Here is a 23,719-nt window from a genome sequence, read left to right as displayed (position 1 = left end):
GAGAAAAGAAAGTGGAGGAGGAAAAACAAAAAGCAAGGTGGAAAGAGGAGAGTGAAGTGGAGTGGAAAGGAGAGTAAGATTTAGTGATTGCTGCACAGAGCAGGAGAAATAGCCAGAGAGCAGGGTTTTGGCCTGCAGCCAGCTAGTGCCACCATACAGCTTTTGTGCAGAGAGTTGACTTAGAAAGGACCTTTCAGAGAGGGAGAGAAAAGAGTGGGAGATGACAGAAAAATACAGAAACGGGGCAATGAGAGGACGTCAGAGCAAGAGGAGAAGGGGCAAAAGAGGAGGAGAAATAATCACAAAAGGCCGCTGTAAGGACAGACAATAATGAGAAAGGAGAAAAATGAGGAATGGGAGGAAGGTTTAAAGCAGATGATAGAAACTAATTCATGAGCCTGTACGGTAGATTAAAGAGATCAGACCACAGCTAAACCTTTCTATCGCTCCCTCTATCCCCCTTTACCCTTTCTAAACTCAGTCTAGTCTCCAAAATATGTAACACTTCCATTTTCATTTTGGCATCACACTCTGTAGTTTCGTTTACGTCCCCAGGTGAGGTCAGAGGAAGTGCACTGATGTCACTGTGTCGCTAACTAGTAATTCTGGGAAATGCCACCAACCTCAGCTTAGTTGAGGTCGATTAGCTGCGAGACCATAGTTTCTTGCAAGCACATCTCATGAAGAGAATCCTTCAAAACAAAACTTAAACATAGCAAGGACCAAAAAAGAAACTACCTTTGGCCGGACATGCGAAAAAATAAATACACACACACACACACGCAGCAGACAGAAGGGGTAGTAGTGTGGTTGCCAGTGGTCTATTAATACCGGGGTAATATAAATACAAAGTGCTGCGTTTGGGGAAAAGAGCTCCACTGGAGAGAGGATGGGAGGGGACACTCTGATTCAATAGAGGCCACTGTTCACCTGACTGTGTGTGTGCGTGTGCGTATGTGTGTGTGTTTGTGTTTGTGCCCGTGCGTGTGTGTGTGTGTCTATCCTCATGGATGTGCATAACATGCTCGTGGGTGTAAGGAATTACTGGCCTGATCTGTGAACAGTAGTAAGTGGGTTTGTGTGTGTGTATTGTCATGTATGAAGCCAAGCTCTAAGCTGTGAGCGCCTGAGAGAGCGGAGACAAAGAGAAGGATGAAGGAAGGCAGTGGAGGGCCTCTTGTGTCCCTGTTGAACCCTCCGTGCTCAGGCTAAATTGAGGCCCAGATGACCATACTCGCACCCCCGAATAACCCTATACCATGGGGGTATTTAAGTTCACGCTGCCCTTGGGCCCAAAATAAATACTGAGACCTGATAACAATATACAGTCTGCTTGGCTAATGAAATTCCAACTGTCACCATGGCATTGAAGTTCACTTCAAGCAGCGAGGACAGAGAGGAGTGTAGAGTTTGAATTTAGCCAGGCAAGGAAAATGAATGATAACCTTCAGAATATGAACATAAACATGGAGCTTACTTTGCATCGATGCTGTTTTCATGTAAGAAACAGCTTAGCTTCCAAATGGTGAAGAATGTAATTGGCTGTACATTCTGCAAAATGGAAAAACAAAATCAAAAGAGTGGGCGAATGAGAAATTAGAAGGAGTGGTGGGTCCCTTTGGACAAAGATGCATATTTACAAATCCATTGCAATCTTGCTCATAACCTTTCCAGCATGTCCTCTCTTTCTCTCCCAGACTTCCTGTCATTCTCCTTTGGGTACTTTTTTTGGTACAAAAATGCCATAACTGAGAAGAATGAAGTATCCTGGCAGCGCAGTTGTCACATTGTTGTCTTGTGTCTTTCTCCAGTAAATAATCTCACCAAGTAACAGTTGATACATATACATTGCACACCAGAAAGTCTTAACAGGTGAAGACATATCAGATCAGTAAAATATCTAAAAACACATGTGGCATACAAACAATCTAAAGTCTGGACCTTTCTATTCCGTGACATGAAGCTGTGGTCTGTAAAAGCACAAAAGAAAGTAAACTTCTCTTATGTGCCGCTCAGCACACCCTCCTCCAGCTGTGGTTTAATGTTTGATTCCTGTTTTGAACAACCACATGCACAGATGATATCAGGGTTTAGTAGACCCTCGTAGACCCGTTTAGTACACTGGCAGCTTCAGTCACCGCAGAACATTTAATTTATGATTCAATACTCAGACAGAAAAACAAATGTAAAATCTTAGAATAAATTGTGCAAAACAAATCCTGCTTACTGTGAACTACAGCTTTAGTTTACATTCAGAGTGAAATGACAAAAATGCATAAACAACAATGGCAGAATTAAGGCAACGAGGAGGACGTGCAGATTTAAGCTGACGCAGCAGAGCGGAGGCACCACGGCTATGTCGTCATCATCTCCTTTGGCAATGATTAATATGCTTAACAGAAGCGTGCTCCACACACGCAAGTAGACCTGTAGAAATAAAAGCTTGTGCACACACGTTTGCACGCAAATTAGACACTAGAAATTGCAGAAGAGTCTCTTATTTGTCTGGAAACAAACTACAAAATGCATGTCCGAATCCAAGTCAGAATAATAAGAGAAAAGGAGCAGAGTGAAGGCTCACTGCTGCTTTCCTTCCTTTTGGTCTCAAAGCAGGAAGTCATATGACTCCTCAAAAGGGCTGACCTCAGAGAGGTTAAGGGAGAGGCTTGCTGTTGCTGGGAGAAAACCTGTGTGTGTGTGTGTGTGTGTGTGTGTGTGTGTGTGTGTGTGTGTGTGTGTGTGTGTGTGTGTGTGTGTGTGCGTGTGCGTGCGTGTGCATGTGCGTGTGTGTGTGTCAGCCATTGAGTGTTTTCCTTGCAAAGGTTAGGCTCTCGCCCCATGCTAATACACACACATAAAATACGCACTCAGGGATACGGATACACTGAGTGAGCGTATGTGTGTCAAAAATCACCACCTCCCTCCTTTGCTCCAGCTGCTCAGGGCTGACAGGCCTAGAAATGCTGACATCAGCTAAGAATAAGGCACACACATACACACAAAAACACACACACACACACACACACACACACACACACACACACACACACACACACACACACACACACACACACACACATACAGACGGTCAAACAGCAATACTTTCTAGTTCAGAGGTGCCGGGTATTAAGGTCAGGCGAGTTAAACAGAGCTATAGATTCTGAACATGAGATAAGGAGAAATGGATTGAATGGAAACAAAGTCCAATTTTCTACAGAAGTGCTCTTGCTTGCACTAATAGCTCAGTATTAAATCAGCAGCTCAGCTCTTAAACTGGTATAAATCTTAAAAATAAAACTCCAGACAGCTCCACACTGACTCTGCACCATCATTTATCATTATTACTTCGCATCTAAGATTTAGTTTACAACTTAAAAAGGAAAATTTCTGGTTTATTGCAATTTAATTCTTTAGCTAGATTATTTTAACTACTCTAATCTTGATGTAAAATTGCAAGGCACTACACACAAAATAATTCCTCATTCCATAACTACAGTGATTAAAGTTAAACTAGAACTATGATGTGAACTGAGACGGATGTCTACAGTTGACAGTTTGGGAAAAAACATATATGGTTTACTGTTTTCACTTCAAATGAAGTTTGTTTAAACTGTTTGATGGGCGTTTCCTGCTAATTAAGGTCAGATTTCTCAGATTTCAGAAATCAACCTGGTGAGTATAATTGGAATGATGGCTAACACTAAGAACATAAACCAAGTTGTAATAAACAGGAATTATCCTTTTATATGTATCATGGAACAACATACAGTAGGAATCAGTATTGTCTGTGTGCGTGTGCGTGTGTGTCAAAGTGTGTACCGTTTCTGTTTTTAGCACCATTAGAGCAAAGAGCCCCATGAACACCAGCGGGGCCCCAACACTAATCTTGCCCAGATGTGAACTCCACCACTGCACCAAAACCCAAAACATACACATACATAACACGCACGAATACACACATTACAAACAACAACCGTAACCCCCGGTTCCAAACACTCAAGCTCAAACTAGATTTGTAGCCCAATGTTTAGTTAGCCAACATGATTATGCGTAATGCTATTATCGCTGTAATCTGTTTCAATGAGCTCATAGCTCACCTTCAGCCGAGTTAATTGAAGGTTTGATAGGTCATTAAACCGTGTACGTGGACAGATAGAAAATAAGACGACGCCTCCTCGAGCCAAACTATGTCCCGTGGGCGTGACCTGGATACAGCCTTGGGGCTTTGAGCGGGCTGTGTTGTGGAAACACAGGGTCAAAGGGACAGCACACCCCAGGGTCACACGCACTCCAGAGCAAAGGTAAATCAAGTAGACCAATGTAATGATAAATTACATGTGGACATACAGAAATGCACAGAGGGGAAAGTCGGTAACAAAGATGTTTGTGTCTTTTAGTGTCAATGTGTCTATTCAGCTTAATTACTGAGCACACCTACAAAAGTAAAAGAGCATGGTATGCAGCAGGGCACGATTATGCACATGTTACATGACGTTAAGGCATTTACTTCCCTTACAAGTGTCATTAACCGTGACATCATGTCTAATTACAACACCGCCGTTTTTCACATTGGTGGCTCCACGTGTCAGCATGAACTATCTTTAACATTTTTACAGTATGAAAAGCTGTAACTTTGTATCAAAGTCTACGTTACTTGGCACAAGTTAGGGAGGGTTGTTTAGAAGGGAGTTGTAAGAAGTTTTGCTTTTCTGAATGATTCATTGGCCCCAAAGCAAAACAGTAAAACTTTGAGAAAGGACGTACGGAAAGTAGAAAGCATCTTGGCATGCAATCACACCAGCAGCAACGACTAACCCAGGGCCGTACAGTGGGGCGCTTAAGGGCCCTTCCTCTCAACTCAGCCTTAATTTCGATCACAACTACACAGCTGAAAAGTTTCATTCCTGCATCTTCTACGGTTGCGATACTATCGCGGTCACAACAATCTGTCCCAGACACACACACTCAGAAGGTGAACAGCTTTGCAATAAAAACATTATTAAAAGATTATTATATGATTGATATATATTTACTTTTTGAAGATTCTTTTATCAATAATGTAAATTCATAATCTTTCACAGTACATATCACTACAAAACTGTTAATTCTAAGTTACAGTTCAGCAAAAAAAAAAACTGTATTTCCACAGAAAGATCTTCAGGTCGCCCCTTTCTCCCATAAATATATTTCATATTCCCAGTGTAATCCATAAATCTACCATTTCTAGGACTGTAATTTTAAATTTACCACTGATAAAACTCCCTTCTAAACATTTTTTAAATGTTGATCCAGGTCCAGAATCCAAAAGAGAATGAATCCAACAGGTGAATCATATTGTTGAGCTCATTGATAACTGGTTTCTACTGAAGGAACAAACACACAATCCATCAAAGCTTTGTAGGCAGGAGTCAGAATGGAGATGCCAGCTTCCCAAATAGCTAGCCAGGCCCCTGCAATGACGGATGTATGAATGATAACAACAGATATCTTCGCCTATTTCCTTATTGAGCCAGAGGTTTTCCACCTCGTGGTTGAACCAGAAGATTTTTATCCCATTGAAGCTGAGGAAGATCTCCAGCTGCCAGTCCCCTGACATTGTCGATGCAAAAAAACAAACAGGACTTTAACTTTCAAACCCCTGAGTGCCCAAAATAAATCCTTTCACTACCCAACTCCATTGCCCTTGAAATAGGTCTGTGGGTTGAGGTGTAAATGGCGGGTTCATTTCCCAAAGGTATTCCTCGTCACACGCACCGTGTCGTCCCACAGGAATAGCAACATTCCTCTTCCTGATAATTATAAACGATTCTGCCTCTCTCCCTCACTCCCTTCACTCCTCGGTGCTGCTCGTATCGCGCAGAGCTGTAATTAATCATGTAGACACCCTGCTAGTTTTAATACTAAGAGCGCCCTCTTGTTCTCTATCTCTCTGTCTTCTCTCTATGCTCTTTATCTCATTCGGTCTCCCTCAATGCCTCTCAATCTCCCTCACACACATACACAGTTTGAAGGTCTCATTAATCACCTGTTCACATAGAACAGCTCTGTAATGCAAACCATTGGGATCATTTGGTGGTTGGCATCCCTTGTCTTTTTTACCCTTGCCTCTATATGCTTTATGTGCGTGATGCGCCGCCACAACACTGTGCTTTCAGTATGTGTGTGTCAGAGTGCATCTGTCATCAGCGCGTTCTTATGCCGGCATAAATACGATAATCGCCGCGAGCAGACTTGCCCTCCGGTCCTGGTCTATTTTTAGATGTCAGATGTTGAAATAGTTCAAGTTCTTAAAATGGGCAGGCTGCAAGTCACCTCGGTATCCTCATAAAGCCAGGGCACAGGATCTGTCTACCCAACCCTGCAGGAAAAACCCAAACAACATGAATGTCACACAGCAAATTCATTATTTAAATCCACCAGCAGTTTAGCGCCAAAATATTGGTTGTATGTATTGACTGGCAGATGGTTTCCCTTCAGTACTGTGTCTACAGTGTATTTGTGATATAACATTTTAATTGTGTTTCTTTAAAATGAGCTTCTGTGAGGTAGGATATGCAAGAAGGAACATTATGATGATATCTGTAGTACCATGAAACAATATATCAAAGTAATTAACCCTTAAATATATGTTATATGGTTGTTCCGTCAAAGTGGGAGTAAGCTCCTTTCAGTTTCTAAACAATAAATGCTATATATTTGAGTCATGTCCCCACCCTAGGACTTTTGTACAGCAACAAAAAAAAGGGAAATACACAAATATGAAAATATTGTTATGTTTGGACGCATCGATTAAGTTACTTTCCTCACTGCTGATTTACTCTCTTGCAAGCCTGTTTCTCCTTCTGCCTCTCTGTCTGAATATGTCGTCTTTCTCTCTGCTGAAATGTGTCTGTTGTCAGCGTGTGTCTGTTTGTGTGTGTGTGTGTGTGTGTGTGTGTGTGTGTGTGTGTGTGTGTGTGTGACTAGACGAGTAAAGCATCGCGCAAGCTTCTCCTTGGGCCGCACACTCACTTTAGAAGCTGGAGAAAGGCGTTTGGGGTAGCTCTGGCTATGTATATCACTGGGTTTACAGTGTCCACAAAGTCACAACCCAGCAAATTAGATAAGCAAACAATCCTCTATCTATGTCGCTTAGGGTCTACGAGTCTGTGAGGACGACCTGTGAGCAGCGTCTGGTTGAGGAGCCAGCGGCGGGGAAACTCACGGGCTAAGCCTCGGAAGCATGAGGGGTTTGAAACGGTAGAAAATCAACAATAGTGAGCGTTTTCGTCTTTCATGCTACCTTTTTGTCATGATACTCTATCCTACCTTTCTCTCTCCACTACATCTCTTTGCACATTCAAACAAAGAGAAAATAAATACCCTGTGCTGCTATATTCGCCAGGAGTCTGTTTGTATAGTGTGTGTGTGTGTGTGTGTGTGTGTGTGTGTGTGTGTGTGTGTGTGTGTGTGTGTGTACTTGGCAGGCGCAGTTGCTCTGTAGCTTAAGGACGGCGTGTCCTGGAACTCGGGTTGATAAAGCCCAGCAGGGATGTCCTGTGTTGTTCCAAAAGTAAACCGTACACGTCCCGTACCGAAGCGCAACGAACAGTGTGTTTGCGAACGACCACTGACGGGTGTTTTCTTTGCGTGAATGACATAAATTAGATTAGTTTTTATCTTTTTTTCAGGAGCCAAGTCATGAAAATATGTAGTAATCGATTTCCCTGCTGCTTTTTCTTGCTTTTATTTTCTTGATCCTCCTTCCAGCTTGCGTGTGTGTGTGTGTGTGTGTGCGTGTGCGTGTGCGTGTGTCTGTGTGTGCTTAACTTTCCACTGTGACCGTGAGCCAATGCTCCATCGGAGCTGAGGTGACCGTCCAGCTCTGACGCTCTCGTCACGTTACTGGGGTTACTAGGGTAACGTGACTAGCCATGCCTTTTCCCCGGCCTGCACTGATTGGCTGTTTTAGGGGGGCTGGGTTGGCTAGCTCCCACACCTCGGGCAAACCGATTGGAGGAAACGTCAGAGTAAACAAGGAGTTCTTTTAGCATGTGGCCTTACACAACTCGGGACACGCTGCATGCGAGCGAGAGAAGAGAAGGAGGGAGGCAGATGGGAATGATAGAACGAGGGAGGTTGACACTGCAGTAGTAAGTTCTCTGTGATGACAAAACCAGGCTTTTTCGTGATTTAACAAGGTCACAATTCTTGGAAAGCAGTGTGTGTGCATGTTTGTGTGTGTGTGTGTGTGTGTGTGTGTGTGTGTGTGTGTGTGTGTGTGTGTGTGTGTGTGTGTGTGTGTGTGTGTGTGTGTGTGTGTGTGTGTGTGTGTGTTAGAGGAACTTGATATTGCTGTTCACACCATAACGATGGATTTGTCAGTCTCAATAAAGCATCACAGATTAGACAGATCCTTTTCCGGTTTTTCATGGCAAAAAGCTAAATGAAGATTTATTCCGTGAATTGTTTAAAGTGCGTATGTCTGTGTGTTTCTGCATTCCAATGAAGAACTGAATCTATTCACAAAAATATGAGCTTGAGCGAAGGAGGGAAGGAGAGTAATATAAGCACAATGAGAGGAACAGGATTCCTTCTGCCAAGCTCCAGGTCTCCATCCAGTGCACACACACACACACACACACACACACACACACACACACACACACACACACACACACACATAAATAAAACTTAAACACACACAAGCGGAGAGACACCCAGCCGCTGGCCGGGAAAAAGCACATATGATGGAGAGAATGGAATGTTCTGTCTGCAGTCCAGAGCTCAGGGCAGCTGGAACCTGCACCCAATGTGTGTGTGTGTGTGTGTGTGTGTGTGTGTGTGTGTGTGTGTGTTTGTGTGTTAGTGTAGGGTCACAGTATAAATAACCATCCTCTCTCGGCCTTGTTAGCGCAGAGCAGCCAGGCTGTTCATTTATAAACTGCCTTATACGTGTCAAAGATATCTACGCCTCCACCTCACGTTACACTTTCATTGCTCCGCTCTACGACTTGAGGCTGATGGTTTACACGTCCACGTGGCTGCAAGGGACCGCACAACATACATTTTTAATTACATTACAAGTGTGGAATCTGCACGTGAACTCGAAAAGTAAACTGGACACTGGTTGCGTAAACTTCATGCGTGTACTGTAATTCCCGTGTTCGGTCACCGTATTGTTATGTCGTCGCACAAACTGTTTTCTTTTTTGACTTTTTCATACTGTTCAGACCCAAAAAAAAAGATAATCTTCTCTTGTTGTCAGAAGGTCACGTTATATGTGCTAGTGTAAATTAGGGGTGCAGCAGATCTCACGGTCTATCATTTTATATAAATGTTAGGAATGTCCTGAATACCATTCGTTGATGAATTATATCGGCTGGTATACAGGGTTCCACACTATATTTATTAGCATTATTTATAACACATTATGATGGTTAAATTGTGTACGTAATCCGTATGGATCAGAGATTAACTACGTTATGCCCCTGAACGTCTTACGTTTCGAAGCACGTCTGTCGTCCGCCTCCGTCCTGGAGTATGATCAATGCTTTCAACAGATCCAGATTGTCTCTGCATTTTGTTTTATTTAAATAACTGTTTCCACCATTTTTGACAATTATTAGTAACTTTTTCCATTAACAAAAATTAATAATAGTAAAGCTCACTAAATGTATAGTTTATTGTTTAGTTGTTTCCAAATAAGCGCCCAGACACATCAAACCCTTCATCACAGAACTTGCAGGATGAAGATGTACAGCGAGGAAATAACTCTCACTGCCAGCAGGTAGCGGTAGTCTGGATGCATCATTCAAAAAGAGAAACCGCAACGAGACCCAGGACGGAGTATATACAAGCCATCGTTATGCTACATATACGTCAAACAAAGCATGGTTTGCCCAATTTCACTGTGCTCTCACTTACCACACAGCTTCACTCCAGATGACCATGTTGTTGTGGAAATGCTTGTGTAATTGAATGACTAGATGAGATGAAAATTGGGAAGAACTTCTTCACTTTACTCGTTTGCTTGCTTTCCTCACTTCTGTTTTGCTGAACAGTCATTCAGAGTGATTTATCTCACTGACAAAGTCTTCCCAATTTTCTTTTCATACCACTGATTCAACATGTTCAGCTGAAAAGTCTCCGAGCAGGGCCGGCGAGTGTCAACTGTGCGAGACACACCACAAAAACTAAGGCCACAGACGCTCACCGACAGACTTACATTGGCCAACTGGGTTACATTGTCTCAAATGGTGCAACTTCATGAACATAGCTAGAATTCATTTCTTTTTTTCTAAAAAAAAACCCAACCAATGAGCTCTTTTGTCTCTGCTTGTTAAGTTTGCTTTTAAATTATTTTAAAGGCGTCATGTATCTGGTTAATTTGCTTCCCGTCACCTGTTTGCACAGAGTTAATCTTTGTTTTCATCCTCTAAAGAAAGAACCCACAGACCTTCGTCAGTCCCTCATCTTAAATGGGAACTAATGTTGCACCAATTGTCTTCTTGACCCAAGCAGCGGTCACCGTTGACATTAGACTCAGATTAGAGCTGGTTTACATAATGGCTGAAAGTGTGATTATGTTTGGCCAGGACTCACACATACACACTGTGTCAGTGGATGCTTAAGTACACTAGAGGTGTGAGGCTCAGGTCACATCGTTGGTCCAATCACATCAGTGGTAGCAGGGTCAGGGGCGGGGCCAACATGTTTGAGGCGAGAGCTACAACCTCAAAGCACTTTGACCTTTGACACATTGCTGTCCCTGGCTCTGTGACACTGTACCCTTTGACCCTGCGCTTTCCTGTAGCACAACAGTATAAAGAGCTGTGTGTGCGTGTGTGTGTGTGTGTGTGTGCGTGTGCGTGTTTTTGTGTGCGCGCGCGTGTGTGTGTGTGTGTGTTCCTCAGCATTTCCTTCCCGCTAAAGGCAAGGAAGGTTGTGTCTGGGTTGGGCTGACCAGTAAAATGATTCTCTCAGGCGCAAGCAGAGTAAAGGAACCAGGCAAAGTGAAACTGACCCAGTTCATACATTTGAGTTCAGAGATGTGCTGTCGCTGGGTGATGAAATATACTTGCAACGCCATGCAGACCCTCCCTTTTCTGTACTGCCTGGCTACGCAAACCAATTTCACTCCACCAATCACAACTGATGGAGCTATGACCTATTAGATCGCACTCTCAGAATCCTCTGCACCAATCAGAGGAACCTGCTGAGGTCTGTACATTTCTATTTCCAACATGCTTAAGCGGTATCAAATTGAAATTATATTCCCTCACAGTAGTTTAAAATATTCTTAAAATCCCCCCTTAAAAAAAATGTACACACACCTTCTAAATTTAGATTGACATGAATGCAAATATATGAATTCCCACCTACGCACCTTCAAAAATCTAAATAATGAGAGAAAGGAGGGAGAGATTCCTAGCGTGGTTGCTGACAGTGATTAATTGTTCCCACATGTTGCTGACAGACAAAAAGGCCTCTGTGTTCCTGAGCTTTGGCTGCAGCTGCAGCTGGTGCTTGCTCACACACACACACACACACACACACAGCTGGGGCCTGTCTCACGAAGAGAGTTCAGCTTCGTCAGGCTTTCTTTGAGTCTGTTTGCTTCATAAATGTTACACTGGTGAACCTCGACTACCGGTCTCGTGAACAGTTGACTTTTTAGACCAGTTTTCCCGACCGATTAAAGAAGTAGTGTGGTATTTGCTTTCTTACTCGATGAGAAGATTACGTTCATGTCTGTACACTCAATATGAAGCTACAGCTATTTTGTCATTAAATCCAGAAAGAAGGGGAAGCCAATATCCCGGTTCAAAAAATCCACCAACCAGCACCTTGAATTAAATGGACGCATTATTTCTTGAATGTTTTATTTTGTACAAAACAGTGACTTCTTGGAGTCAACCAGTTTCACCCTGTTCCCAGTCTTTAAACTACACTAACTTTAAAAATATGAAAGCGGTATGGATCTTCAAAGTAAAAACATTTGTTCGAAAACCTTTTAATCTAAAGTTAGCTCACTAACCGACTTGTGAGACGGGGCCAAGATGTGTTCTTTAAAACTTTGAGATAAATGCTCAAATGAGAGAGAATGAGGTGGAGGGTACAAAGCAGAAAAATGGAGGGTCAAATTAGGTTGAGAAAGAAAAAATAACAACAACGCACAAGCTGTATTTGTGTGTTATTTAGCTCCTGTTGCAGCATAGCAGGAGTTATGAATCACTGCTGCTGCCCCAGTGGGCTTTGGGAATATCCCAGAGGAGTTACAGCCGTAGGCATACAGTATCCCACTCGCACTGCGACGTGACATGTACACACAAAACTCATACATTCTGCAAAAAACTAAATATAATATAACATAAATTACACCTGATGTGCTTCAACGCTGTTTTGACTTCAGTTATTACATCTAATTCAGTTATGAAGATGCAGATCCAGATCCAGGGTAGTGACAGGATTTAAATTGACTAACAGACAGAACTCCCTCTTGTGTCTTATGAAGATTTTCCTAATATTTTGAACTCAGAGAGCCTTTTGAGACTCTTTTTCCATTTCTGAGACGTTTGCTCCCATAGTTAGTTGAGTATGGGGGCTGTTATCAAACTTAGGTGTGATTTAAGCCGAGGTAGAAATCTTGGGTTTGTCATTTAACGTACCGACTGATGCAAAATTAATTAACAACTAATTAAGACATTGGCTTTTTTTTTACTCCACCGGGTTATAATAATATGAATTATAACCTCGGTGCATATGTGGTGAACTCGGCCCGTAAATGCGAACATTCATAACATATCATTTTCGGGGTGCAGAGTGTCTCCTCTGTGGAGATTTGCCCTCCTGCAGCCGCAGAAACAACCGCTGCAGCAGATTGATCCTATTTCCTCTCTGCTGTTCCTCACACTCAGAAACTTTGTCAGGATTTTTTCCATGTAACTTCTTTTTTTTGATTTTTAGATTTTTTGTCTTTAATTTTTTTTTGTGGAAGCGCGTTGTATAGTATCTGTGGCTTAAGGGAAAGTAGTAAAAAAAAAATTAAAAGAATGCGAAAAAAACTGTAATTGTTACTTTGACATTTGGATTTAAGAGTTAAAGGAACTCAGAGGAAGGTAAATAATCTGATTGGCATAGTCACTAGATACAGTCAGAATTATAGCCGCCAGAAAATAGTCGTGGTCTGCAGGAGAGACTGAACGTCTACAGAAAATATCAAAACACAAATCAGCTCAACTCAGTCCACTAAAATCATAAAACAATATACTTTCCACTGAAAGAACCACAGGAGTGTTTTTTGCCAAAATCTTCCGCTTCATCCTAATACCATGAGCATGAATGAAATGTAGTTTGTGGTTCTTGAAGCTTTGAAGAATTACAATAATATATAATAATATGATAATATAAATAAAAATTACAATAATATATAATCATGACACGGTTTGGGAGGAAGTGTAGCCCATGTTGCAGGATCTGCAATTACCATGTAATACATGACACGTAATACTGATACATACCATGCACAGGTTTTTGCTTTCATCTTGCAATCGTTCTCCTCTCGCCCTCTTTTCTCACCATCACTCACACATTTTCACTTGGCACCCAATTTTTTTCTTGGATTTATCACTGTCCATGCTTCGGTTGCACATGTCCCGTTTCCTTTCATTGCTGCTCCATCACACCGAGTTAGAAATATCTCACCTGACATCTGAAAGATACGAGCTGTGGCTCGTACAAGAGAAACATTAAACAAGTGTCTTTGTTGGGTGGAGGGTGCAGGGAGAAAGGTGGTGTATGATGAAGCGAGGGAGAAGGATTGATGAAGTGTCAGGAGCTGGCAGGTAAATGTTTACAGCAGCGGGAGAAGGAAACTCACATTCCATTCATTCTGCTCTCATTCATCCCTCCAAAAGTTCCCTTTTTCCTTTACAAAGTCTATCTCCTGCCTGTATTTGCCTCTCCTTGGCAGCTGGAAACTTTTAGCCGGTGTTTGTGCTGTGTCTGTGTGCAAAATGTCCTGTAATAAAGCAGCATTACGTCATGCCTCGAGAGATGCTGGCAGAGGATAAACACTGGTCTCCCTGGTATCTCTTCTCATCTTACCTCATTGCACACACACACACACCTACACTTGGGAAATGCACATACACACACCATTCATGATTATGCGCAACTTTTTATGGGTTTGCTAATAGTCACAAAAAAGCACAACGTCCTGCAAAAACAACTTTTTCATTTGCAATTTCAAAAACTTGGGATTTTCCATAAAACTATCAAAAGCACATGAATATTAAATAAAAACACTAACACAGGGTCATAGGTTCACTTGGGCCTCAGAGATCAAACTTTCTTACTTTGCCAACGCAGCATTCAGAACAGTAACTTAAGCTGTTCTTTCTCCTCTCTGATTGAACTGCCTTTGACTAGAAAAACAATCCAGACTAAATTGTCTGTAGACTGTTGATCAGGAAAGACGGGACCGCTTCATGGAAAACAATATTGTGATTCCCACAAAAACTCAAAGACTTTGGCCCTCGCCATTTGAAACCCAGAAATCTGTTCCATTTCAGGGAGTAAAAATATACACGGGAGGAAAACCGAGGGAAAAATGTGTGCTTGTTGTGGATGGCGGTTAGGTTGTTTATATGGAAGGATATAGCGTAGCCCCAGAGTCCCTCAGGGCTCATAAGTGCCTTGTGTTTGTGAAACAACAGAAACTGCAGAAGAGGAAGGGGGAATGGAGAGAGGAGACTGAGGCAAAAATAATGAATTCAATGAGGCCTTCAGTAGTTTGTTGGGCATAAAAAGCAGAGGAAAAAGGAGAAGAAGAAATTAAGGAAATCCTTAAGACTGAAGTCAAATCAACAAGGTCATAACCATATAAATTATCCTTAAAACGCAGGTTTTTTAAAGTTCATAAAAATGTCTGATAGAGTTGATATTTGACAGTGACTATTTGTGTATCATCATTACGCTGTCACACAAGAACCATGAAATGATTCCTTCTTAAGTAACCAGATGGCTGAGAGTGTGTGTTTATGTGGGTGCCTGTGTGTTAATGGAGGGTTGTCTAGATGCGTATGTGCATGGGTCTAATTTAAAGATCAAGTTTAGTTGGAGTTTTGAGTCTTGAATAACCGCAAAGCCAGAGCTTACATCATGCAATCCACCATTGAATCAAAACCAATTGATTCGTGAAGATGAGTGGTGACGGAGTTGTAATGACTTCTTGAGTGTCAACATGTTTTGTGAATGCTTTAGATTTTGCAAATTGAAACCGTAACAGCACGCAACAATACAACTTTCAAGAACTACTACTGTTTAAATAGTGCTGCAGTTTCATGTCACCGTAGAATGTTTTTCTAGCCTCTGACTCTTTTCCTGAGGTCTAAATGTAAAATAACTTTGTGAACTTAATCTAAAATCAAAAAAACATTATTGACTCCATCAAATCCTGCTCTCTTCATGTACTCCTCCAGGATTAGCACTGCAATTATTAGTTGGACTGAAATGTGATAAAGGTTAAATAAGTTAGATCGAAATGGAAAATAATGTAAACAAATTCACATTCAAAAGATTTGCAGATGAGAAATTGTGTTTTGCCAAACACTTTTACCCATCATAAGTCAACAAGCTTTGGAGACTACGGCCATGCTAGCGGCTGTGTGGGGCTGTCCTCTTGGCGGGGAGGAGATATGAGCTTAATGCTAACTTCAGCATGCTCACAATGACAATGCTAACATGCCGACATTTTGTTAGTTCAGTGTGTTAGTTACCATCTCTACATCCATGTAAAATAAGAAAGTCAGTGATTCAACAGGGATGTTGTATGGCAGTGTGTTGTGAATATAACTCTTGATCGTTTGCACCAGTTCCTCCATAATGAGCCCGTAGGGCTCACACAAGGAGAGAGCTCAGAGTTGATCAATATACACCAGACAAAACTCGCACGCAAACACACAAGATCCGACACAGAACGAGCTGGCAACACAGGGGCTCTTTGTACGTGTCATTCATAATCGAGGAGACGCTTGATTATAGACCACTGTCTTCTTTATAACCACGACACAAAAGCTACAGGGGAACAATGCAGACATCAGCGCTAAGTGCAACAACACGTTAATGTGTTCCTGTCTATTTAGGGGATGAACAATTGAAACAATTGGATTTTTTCAGTGTTTGTGTGTCTAATCAACAGAGCAACTGTTTACATTGCATTACATTGTAGTTGTGGGTTGTTTATGGATCACTGCTGTTTGACTTAATGAGAAACCTTCAATACAACATTCATTAAATATTTTATTGGTAAAAAGAAAGACAGAACACAACAAATCACTATTCATGTCATTGTTTGAGCGATTGCTTCAAAGGTATTTTACACACATCCCTTAACACAGTCTCTTCTCTTTCTGCTCTTTGTGTTACAGAACTCCATCCGGCACAATCTTTCCCTTCACAGCCGCTTCATCCGCGTGCAGAACGAGGGAACGGGGAAGAGTTCCTGGTGGATGATCAACCCGGAGGGAGGGAAGGGCGGCAAGGCTCCTCGCCGCCGTGCTGTCTCCATGGACAACAGCAACAAGTACACCAAGTCGGCCCGTGGCCGTGCTGCCAAGAAGAAGGCAGCCCTGCAGGCCGCAGCCGCTGCAGCTGGTGAAGGCGGCGGAGACAGTCCTTCAGGTCTCTCCAAGTGGCCGGGAAGCCCAACGTCACGCAGCACCGAGGAGCTGGATGCGTGGACAGACTTCCGCTCCCGAACCAATTCCAACGCCAGCACACTGAGCGGTCGCCTCTCACCCATTCTGGCCAACCCTGAGCTAGACGAGGTGCCTGATGACGAGCCCCCTCTCTCGCCTATGCTGTACTCCAGCCCTGGCAGAGCGCTGTCTCCTTGTAATGCCACAACCAACGGGACGCCAGCGCCGGCTGAGCTGCCACGCCTTGCAGACCTGGCAGGTACAATGAACCTGAATGACGGACTTACAGATGACCTGATGGATGAGTTGCTGGATAACATCGACTTGGTGCCAACTGTGACGGGGCCAACAGCTCCAAATGGTTCCTCAGGGTTCAACTTTGTGCCCAAACCCAATGGACTAGGCTCACCTCCCTCCACCTCCTCTCCCTCCACCAACACTACTAACGGTGGACTTAATGGTTACAGTAACTCCATCTTTGGCCCACACACAGCAGGCTCCTCTCTGCGTTCGTCCCCCATGCAGACCATCCAGGAGAACAAGCAGACCTCCTTCTCCAGCATCAGCCTCTCTCGCTTTGGCAGTCAGACGCTACAAGACCTGCTCAACTCTGACACCCACAGCCACAGCGATGTCATGATGACCCAGTCTGACCCTCTGATGTCACAGGCCAGCGCTGCCGCCATCATTTCCCAGAATTCCCGTCGTGGCGTCATGCTTCGTAATGATCCCGTAATGACCTTTGGCACCACTGGAGGACTTCAGAGCAGCCAAGTGGAGATACTTCAAAGTAACAACCATAACCAGAGCTCCCTGAGGTCTTTAAACGGGGGCCTGAACCTAGCCAACGAGGCTAACGCTCTGGCTAATGCTAAACAGCAGCTCCTGCTCTCACCCTTGGGAGGAAATGGTTCCTCGTCGATGCAGATTGACACCTCCATTTTCCTAAACGGGACAATTAGCAGCAGTGGAGGGATCTGCCAGGACCATTTTCCCACAGATCTGGATCTGGACATGTTCAACAGCAGCCTGGAGTGTGATATGGACACCATCATCAGGAACGAGCTGATGGAACCAGATGGCCTGGACTTTACCTTTGACACTCTGGCCAACATGAACGGAGTCGGCAACTTCGCAAGCACCAAGCAGACCTCTCAGAGCAGGGTACCCGGCTGAGAGGGTCAGGCCGGGGAGGAGCAGAGCAGGTGTGTATGTTTGGGTGTCGTGTGCATGGGCGTAAATCATGGGACCTTAAAATAGGGATGCACTGATCTGACCTTTTCTCACTCGATTCAGTACAAATAGGATGTTAGTGCTCTTTTATACAAAATGTAAAATCCGCAGAAATCTGTGCAGAACTGATGTGTAAGCTTGTGGAAAGTGGAAATAGTTATGCACCAACAAAATTGTATCTATGTAACCTATATTGTTTTAATTTTCGTGCTGTACATTCCTGGTGTTGAAAACATCTACAGACCTGAAGAAAAAAACTCTGATTTGCCGTCATAAACCCTAATCAGAGTCGATGCTGCACTCCACATGGAAAAAATGTTCTCTCAAAGTAATTACATGACTCTGCATCTCTTCACTAAACCACTTCAACTGTTTTCCTCAAACCAAAACCGACCTGCAAGACAACAAAGCTTCTCCACTAGTTTTGGGTCCCCAGCAAATATGTTAAATAGATCAGATGAAGTACACACAGACAGAGATTCCTTGCATTATAGTTATGTATTACGTCAGTCCTCGTTTCCTGGGCCATTCTCATCTATCAAGATGTGTTAAAAACATTATAGAATCTATTACATCCATGCAATCCACAATCACACAAAAGGTGCAAAAAAGAAAGTCTGTCTACTGTTTATAGAAACCGTAAAAGGTAATCTCAACACTTATGTAACAGCAAAAGCATATATTGTGAGCCACATGCAAGAAGTTAAGTAGCTTTATGCAAATTAGATTATAGCTGCAAATGAGCAGAGTGGAACCAAAACAGCTGGATTGGTGACGTTTGGTTAATAAACACATGACTTTGCAACAGAAAACATTTGTTCTTGCTTTTAGTTCGTACAGTATGAATACTCACTCTTAATCATCTCGTTGTTCATGTCTCCAGGTCTGAACTATGTAGTGCAAGAGAAGATCAGACACACAACATCCTTTTTGCCAAACCTGCCATCAGCACAACGTAAAATACGAACCCTGTGTTTACAGAAGAAGACTTCCTCTCGAGAGCTTTACCTTCGCTCCCGCACTGGTGAACCGTGAACGATCCGACTGACTCCAGAGATACTGCACATCATCCCTCGAAGCCTCGGGAGAAACAACAACAACAACAATAACAACAACAACAAAAAGAAAGCTATGTCAAACTCACAAATCTTAGAATTATGCAATTTTTCTTTGACGCCCAGTCTGTTGACATCAAGGAGACACTGCTTTATCAGAAGGGGTTTCAGGTGATATAGACAAGAACTTAACAACGAGCCAAGACTGAAAGAGTTTTTGCAGTTGTTTCCGTTGAAAACTAAAAAAGACATAAAGGAAGTGTAAAGTGAAAAAATCCAGAAGTGATGTGTAAATCTGATCCAGTGGTTTCCTGGGATGTGTTACGTTGAAAAAAGAATATCCCTCTGTTCTCTCTTGGTGATTTTAAATGTTCAATGTTTGTTTTGAGGATTTTCTGTTTTATCATCATCATTGTTTCTGCATCATACTCGTCTTTACAAGAAGAATTAATGTATTGATGAAATGGAAAAATGAACACGGAGTATCTTTACTCGCTGAGTGGCCACGCACACAGTACACGCAAACACAACAACAGACCAACCTACTCTCTGCCCCAGTTTGCGAATCTTCAGGACCCTTACAAGTCAAAACTGCTCAACTTAATGCCATGCACTTCCAGTCTGGTTGCTTTGATGAAATACTGAGGGTTACATTACTATTAGCTGAATATTACAAAAATATTTGCTCTCATTTGTAAAAAAAAACAAAAAACTGTAAATCTGTAATCTAAATGTAAAAAATATGAAAAAAGACAAAAGGAAGAAGATCTCCAGTGTGGATATTTGTACAGAGCAGTGTAAAGTTCAAGGAGGACAGGGAAAGATTTTGTCTTTTGTTAGATTTCTTAAATTCTGGCGATCCCCGTTTGGGTCGCTTCTCACTGCATATGATGTAGCCAAAATGAATACCTGTGTCCTAGGGTTGTGAACATTTCCACACCATTACAGGTGCTATGTAAACAGTGTTGAACCCTGCCCTGAGAGCAAGCCGTGTAATTTGTTTGTCCCTTTTTGTTTCTGTTTATACCCACGACCTGCAGAAGCCCAAAGCTGCAGCCATTTGTAGCACGGCGAGGTTGAACCTGCAGACGGGGGAGGAGAGATGAGGTGGAGGTGCAGGGTTTTAGGCTCATTCCTCTGGAAGCCATTTGTTTCTGGAGTAAAACAATAATAAGCTATCTCTGTATATTGCCAAATTACTTGAAACAAACAGTAGGATATGCTGGCAGCCAAATCACGACACACACAAACACACACACACACACACACACACACACACACAAGTACACACATTTGTCGCACACACATAGATAGAAGAAATAATACCAGGGATCCGTGTTAAGCTCTGCTGTTCTTTTGTCATGAGCTTGTGAGGCTTCTTATGCATATATAGAATCACTCAGGGGGGGAAAGGGAGGCTTCCCATTTTAAGTAACATCAAGTCACATTCTAATGGTATTTTAACATTTCTTGGTAGAAAACCGTAATGCTTTGTGTTTGTGAACTTGTAACCTGTGAACTTTTGGCCGTCAAGATGAAGAAGGAAGAGAAAACGGCAGGATTAAGACTTCATGCGGTCCGTTTTTGTTTTTTTGGTTTTGCTGTCATGGCTTTTTTTCCCCCCTCTCGGTGGACTCGTGACACGCATACACACATCCCCCTCATGGACACGCCTGGTGCTCCTACAGGTGACTTCCTGTATCTTCTGAGTACATGTTTATGTGCGTGTGTGTGTGTGTGTGTGTGTATGTTTATGTATCTGTGGAATTTATTTCTGTTGAATTAATCTCACGAGGATGTGTAATCCCTCACTATCCCTCATGGTGCATACAGCACAGCCGACTGTATGCATGCATGTATTTATGCATTATGAATTGTGTGAAATGCATATATACTCGTTGTATGTCCTTATATACTCATGTAGTACTTGACCCCTTGGATTTTGTGATACCTCTGAAGGTAAAGTTGAAGAAGTAGTGAACAATGTTACACACCCTGTAGGAGGGAACACTGTTACCAGCAATTTAATTGTTGAACCAGATTTTTTTTAAATGGTGGAAAGCACCGTTGTTGTAGCATCTGGACACCCTGGTATCCCTTCTCTGTCTGCGGTAGCAACATGAAGTGTATGCCCCGCTGTGTATAATAATGTACAGATGTGTGTGTGTATATCACTTTGAGGCCGAGGCAGAGGAGTGTGTGTGCATGGTTGACTAGAATGACCTGTGCTATCTGAGGTTTAGTGCATGACCTAGCTGTACCCCTAGACCCTTCCAATGGTGCCGTCCTGCGACAGAAATTGTAATTCACAGAGGAACCCTGTGTCTTTAGCACTTAAGCACACACACACTTTCTATTTTTAAAATCAGGGCTTACAGAGCTGCGTCCTCCCACATTAATGGGTTTATTATTACGAGTGTGTACATCGAGGCCGGCGCAGGGAAAGCCTCCTTAACGGACGTTGCTCAGCTTCACACTTGTTTTATTCCACGTGGAGTACAGCAGGTTCACGTCCTGGTGCTCTCAGTGAGTGTTTGGTCATAATTTTGGTGTGGTAGAAGTGTCATCTGACAACAAGTTGGGATTTCCTACACACTTGTCGCATCTAAAATTTCGAAAGCGTTTATCATATGTCTTGGTAGGGGGAATCCTGAGCCATCACCTGAACTGCTAAGCATATGGATTTATATCCACTGACCGTACTAAATAGTAGAAGCGCTTAACTACTCCTGTGAAGAAGACTGACAAGGTAACTCAAAGGACCCCTGTAATCCCTTGTATTTCAAAAAGGGGTTATTGATCCTTGATAAAAATGCAAATCTCAATCGCAGGAAGGTGTTCCATACATTTTGTACATCCAGTGTAAAATGTTTTGGCTCTTTGGGGAGATAGTTTACACTTTGTCATAGTGGAGCAGGCCTTCCACACAACCACTCAGTGCTACTGCTTCATTGATGCACAGATTATCTTCTCTTGTGCCCAACACACACAGACACACACACCTGCAGCACAACACGTGCAAATTTAAAGCTAAGAAAAGCAAAAAAAACAAACAGAAGAAAGATACCACTAGATACCTTAATCACCTTCGGCGTTTCCTTTTCATTATCTTCTCTTGGACCTTTTTCATAAATGTTTCGAGGCCCAGGCCAGCTCCCCTCCTTACGCCCTCTGAACTTTTCCCTTTATTATTCTTGCTTCTTCTCGACTTGATGTTAGTGGGTATTTTTCCTGTGTATTCCATTTTGAATTGTAATCTAGTTTGTATAAGAAATGGTGCGCATGTAAATAAAGCTTGGTGAGGCTCCACACCCTTTCCATGTCCTTGTAAATTATTTTTGTGCAAAATATGAAGAGGTACATAAACGTCATGAGTGCTGCTGTGGAAGCAGTGGATAGCTACTAGAGATATTTTCAGCTCTCGTCCGCCTTACATGTGGTGTTAATTCACCAGTTATCTTGCATAATGTTTTCCAGAACAGTGTGTGTCTGAGCAGTTGTGCATGAGCAAATTTAACCTCGCCCTCCCTCCAGGAAATACATCTTTTTCTCATGTCAGTTTGGAGGGATCTCAACAGCAAAACAACCCTGTGTTCCTCACAAGTTCCTGGAAGTCCTCTTGCACAATGTTTTGTGTCAGGCCGCCTTAAGCCAGAGCCGACGTACAGCAGCTCTCTCTGATACCTGACACCAGGCAGGGTGCTTTTCCTCGGTTGTTGCGAAACATAAAGGGTAAGAGAGAGGGGGCACAGTCAGAGACGGGGGTCACTTGCATATCTGAAAGTTGAACTCAGACCTGGCCCGCCCGTCTTGCCTCTCGCCTGTTGAGAAAAGCCAAAAGGACACTTTCTCGTCTGCCAGAGGTCAGGCCTGTTCTCATAAAAAGATTACTCCAGATTATCCTGTGAATTTAAGCGAGTGTGAACGATGTGTGTTTCTGTGTGTAGATGAGTGTATCTTAAGCGTTACACCGTGTTCAGACCAAAAGAGTTACGAAATATTCGCGCAAGTAGATTACATGTAAAGTCAATGCACAAACAACGCGAATCGTTGCGAAAAAGCGAATTAACCACATGAAGTCGAGCGAATGTCCTTCAACTACGGACAAACTTCACATGGTGACTGAAACTGATCTGACCTATTTCTTCATCCAAATTATATTCCTGGCAATGTAGAGAATTCAGTGAACTAGAGCAATGATACCGTCATAGAAGTAATTTTAGTAAGAGAATTATGACTCGTGAAAGAACTAACTTTTATTACCATTTCCAAAATAATTGATCATGTCACTAAACTTTTCACAACCCTATAAACATTACAAATGTCAAAGTAGTAAAAATACATGTTATTATAAAAAGTTCAATTAGAGCCTATGCCACCACCCGCAATTAAAGTATGCTTCATGAAATGAACAGCATTACAGATCCACTACTTCAAATTATATCGAACATTTCATAGTTGTAAATGTAAACGTTGCAAAGCCAGTTCATTTCCTGAGGCAGTGCAAGCCAATGCATTACGTCACTGACCTCCCATTGTTGCCAAGCCACTAATCTCCATGCATTTTGTTGTAATCCATAACTAACCACCCATCAAACTGTTAATGATATTCTTTATATTCAGGAGCTCTAGTGTTAGTTGGCTCTCTCTATTATGGTCCAGCAGCGGCACCAATCGCCAGACGTCCTACATTCAGTTGGAGACCAAAACAGTAATGTTATTAAGTAAAAAACAGACTGTGTAAAAACA

General features: G+C 42.6%; 1 protein-coding gene across 3 annotated transcripts in view; it reads left to right on the top strand.

Moving 5' to 3' along the window:
- Positions 1 to 22,281, top strand: part of foxo3b (forkhead box O3b) — a 42,416-nt gene extending 20,135 nt beyond the window's left edge. For 2 of the 3 annotated variants that reach the window (XM_068576635.1, XM_068576634.1), the window contains exons 3-4: positions 16,413 to 17,887; positions 18,799 to 22,281. In XM_068576635.1, coding sequence (XP_068432736.1) covers positions 16,413 to 17,858 — 1,446 coding nt within the window. In that variant the 3' untranslated portion in view covers positions 17,859 to 17,887; positions 18,799 to 22,281. The remainder of the gene's footprint in view (positions 1 to 16,412; positions 17,888 to 18,798) is intronic. The other variant, XM_068576636.1, reaches the window with a different exon arrangement.
- Positions 22,282 to 23,719: the final 1,438 nt, after the last annotated feature.

Source organism: Clinocottus analis, unplaced genomic scaffold, assembly GCF_023055335.1.
Source record: "Clinocottus analis isolate CAN_PGR_092001 unplaced genomic scaffold, fCliAna1.0.p SCAF_15, whole genome shotgun sequence".
Taxonomy (NCBI): Eukaryota; Metazoa; Chordata; class Actinopteri; order Perciformes; family Cottidae; genus Clinocottus; species Clinocottus analis.
The sequence above is the reverse complement of the archived record's forward strand: the minus strand, read 5'-3'. Positions and strand labels throughout refer to the sequence as shown.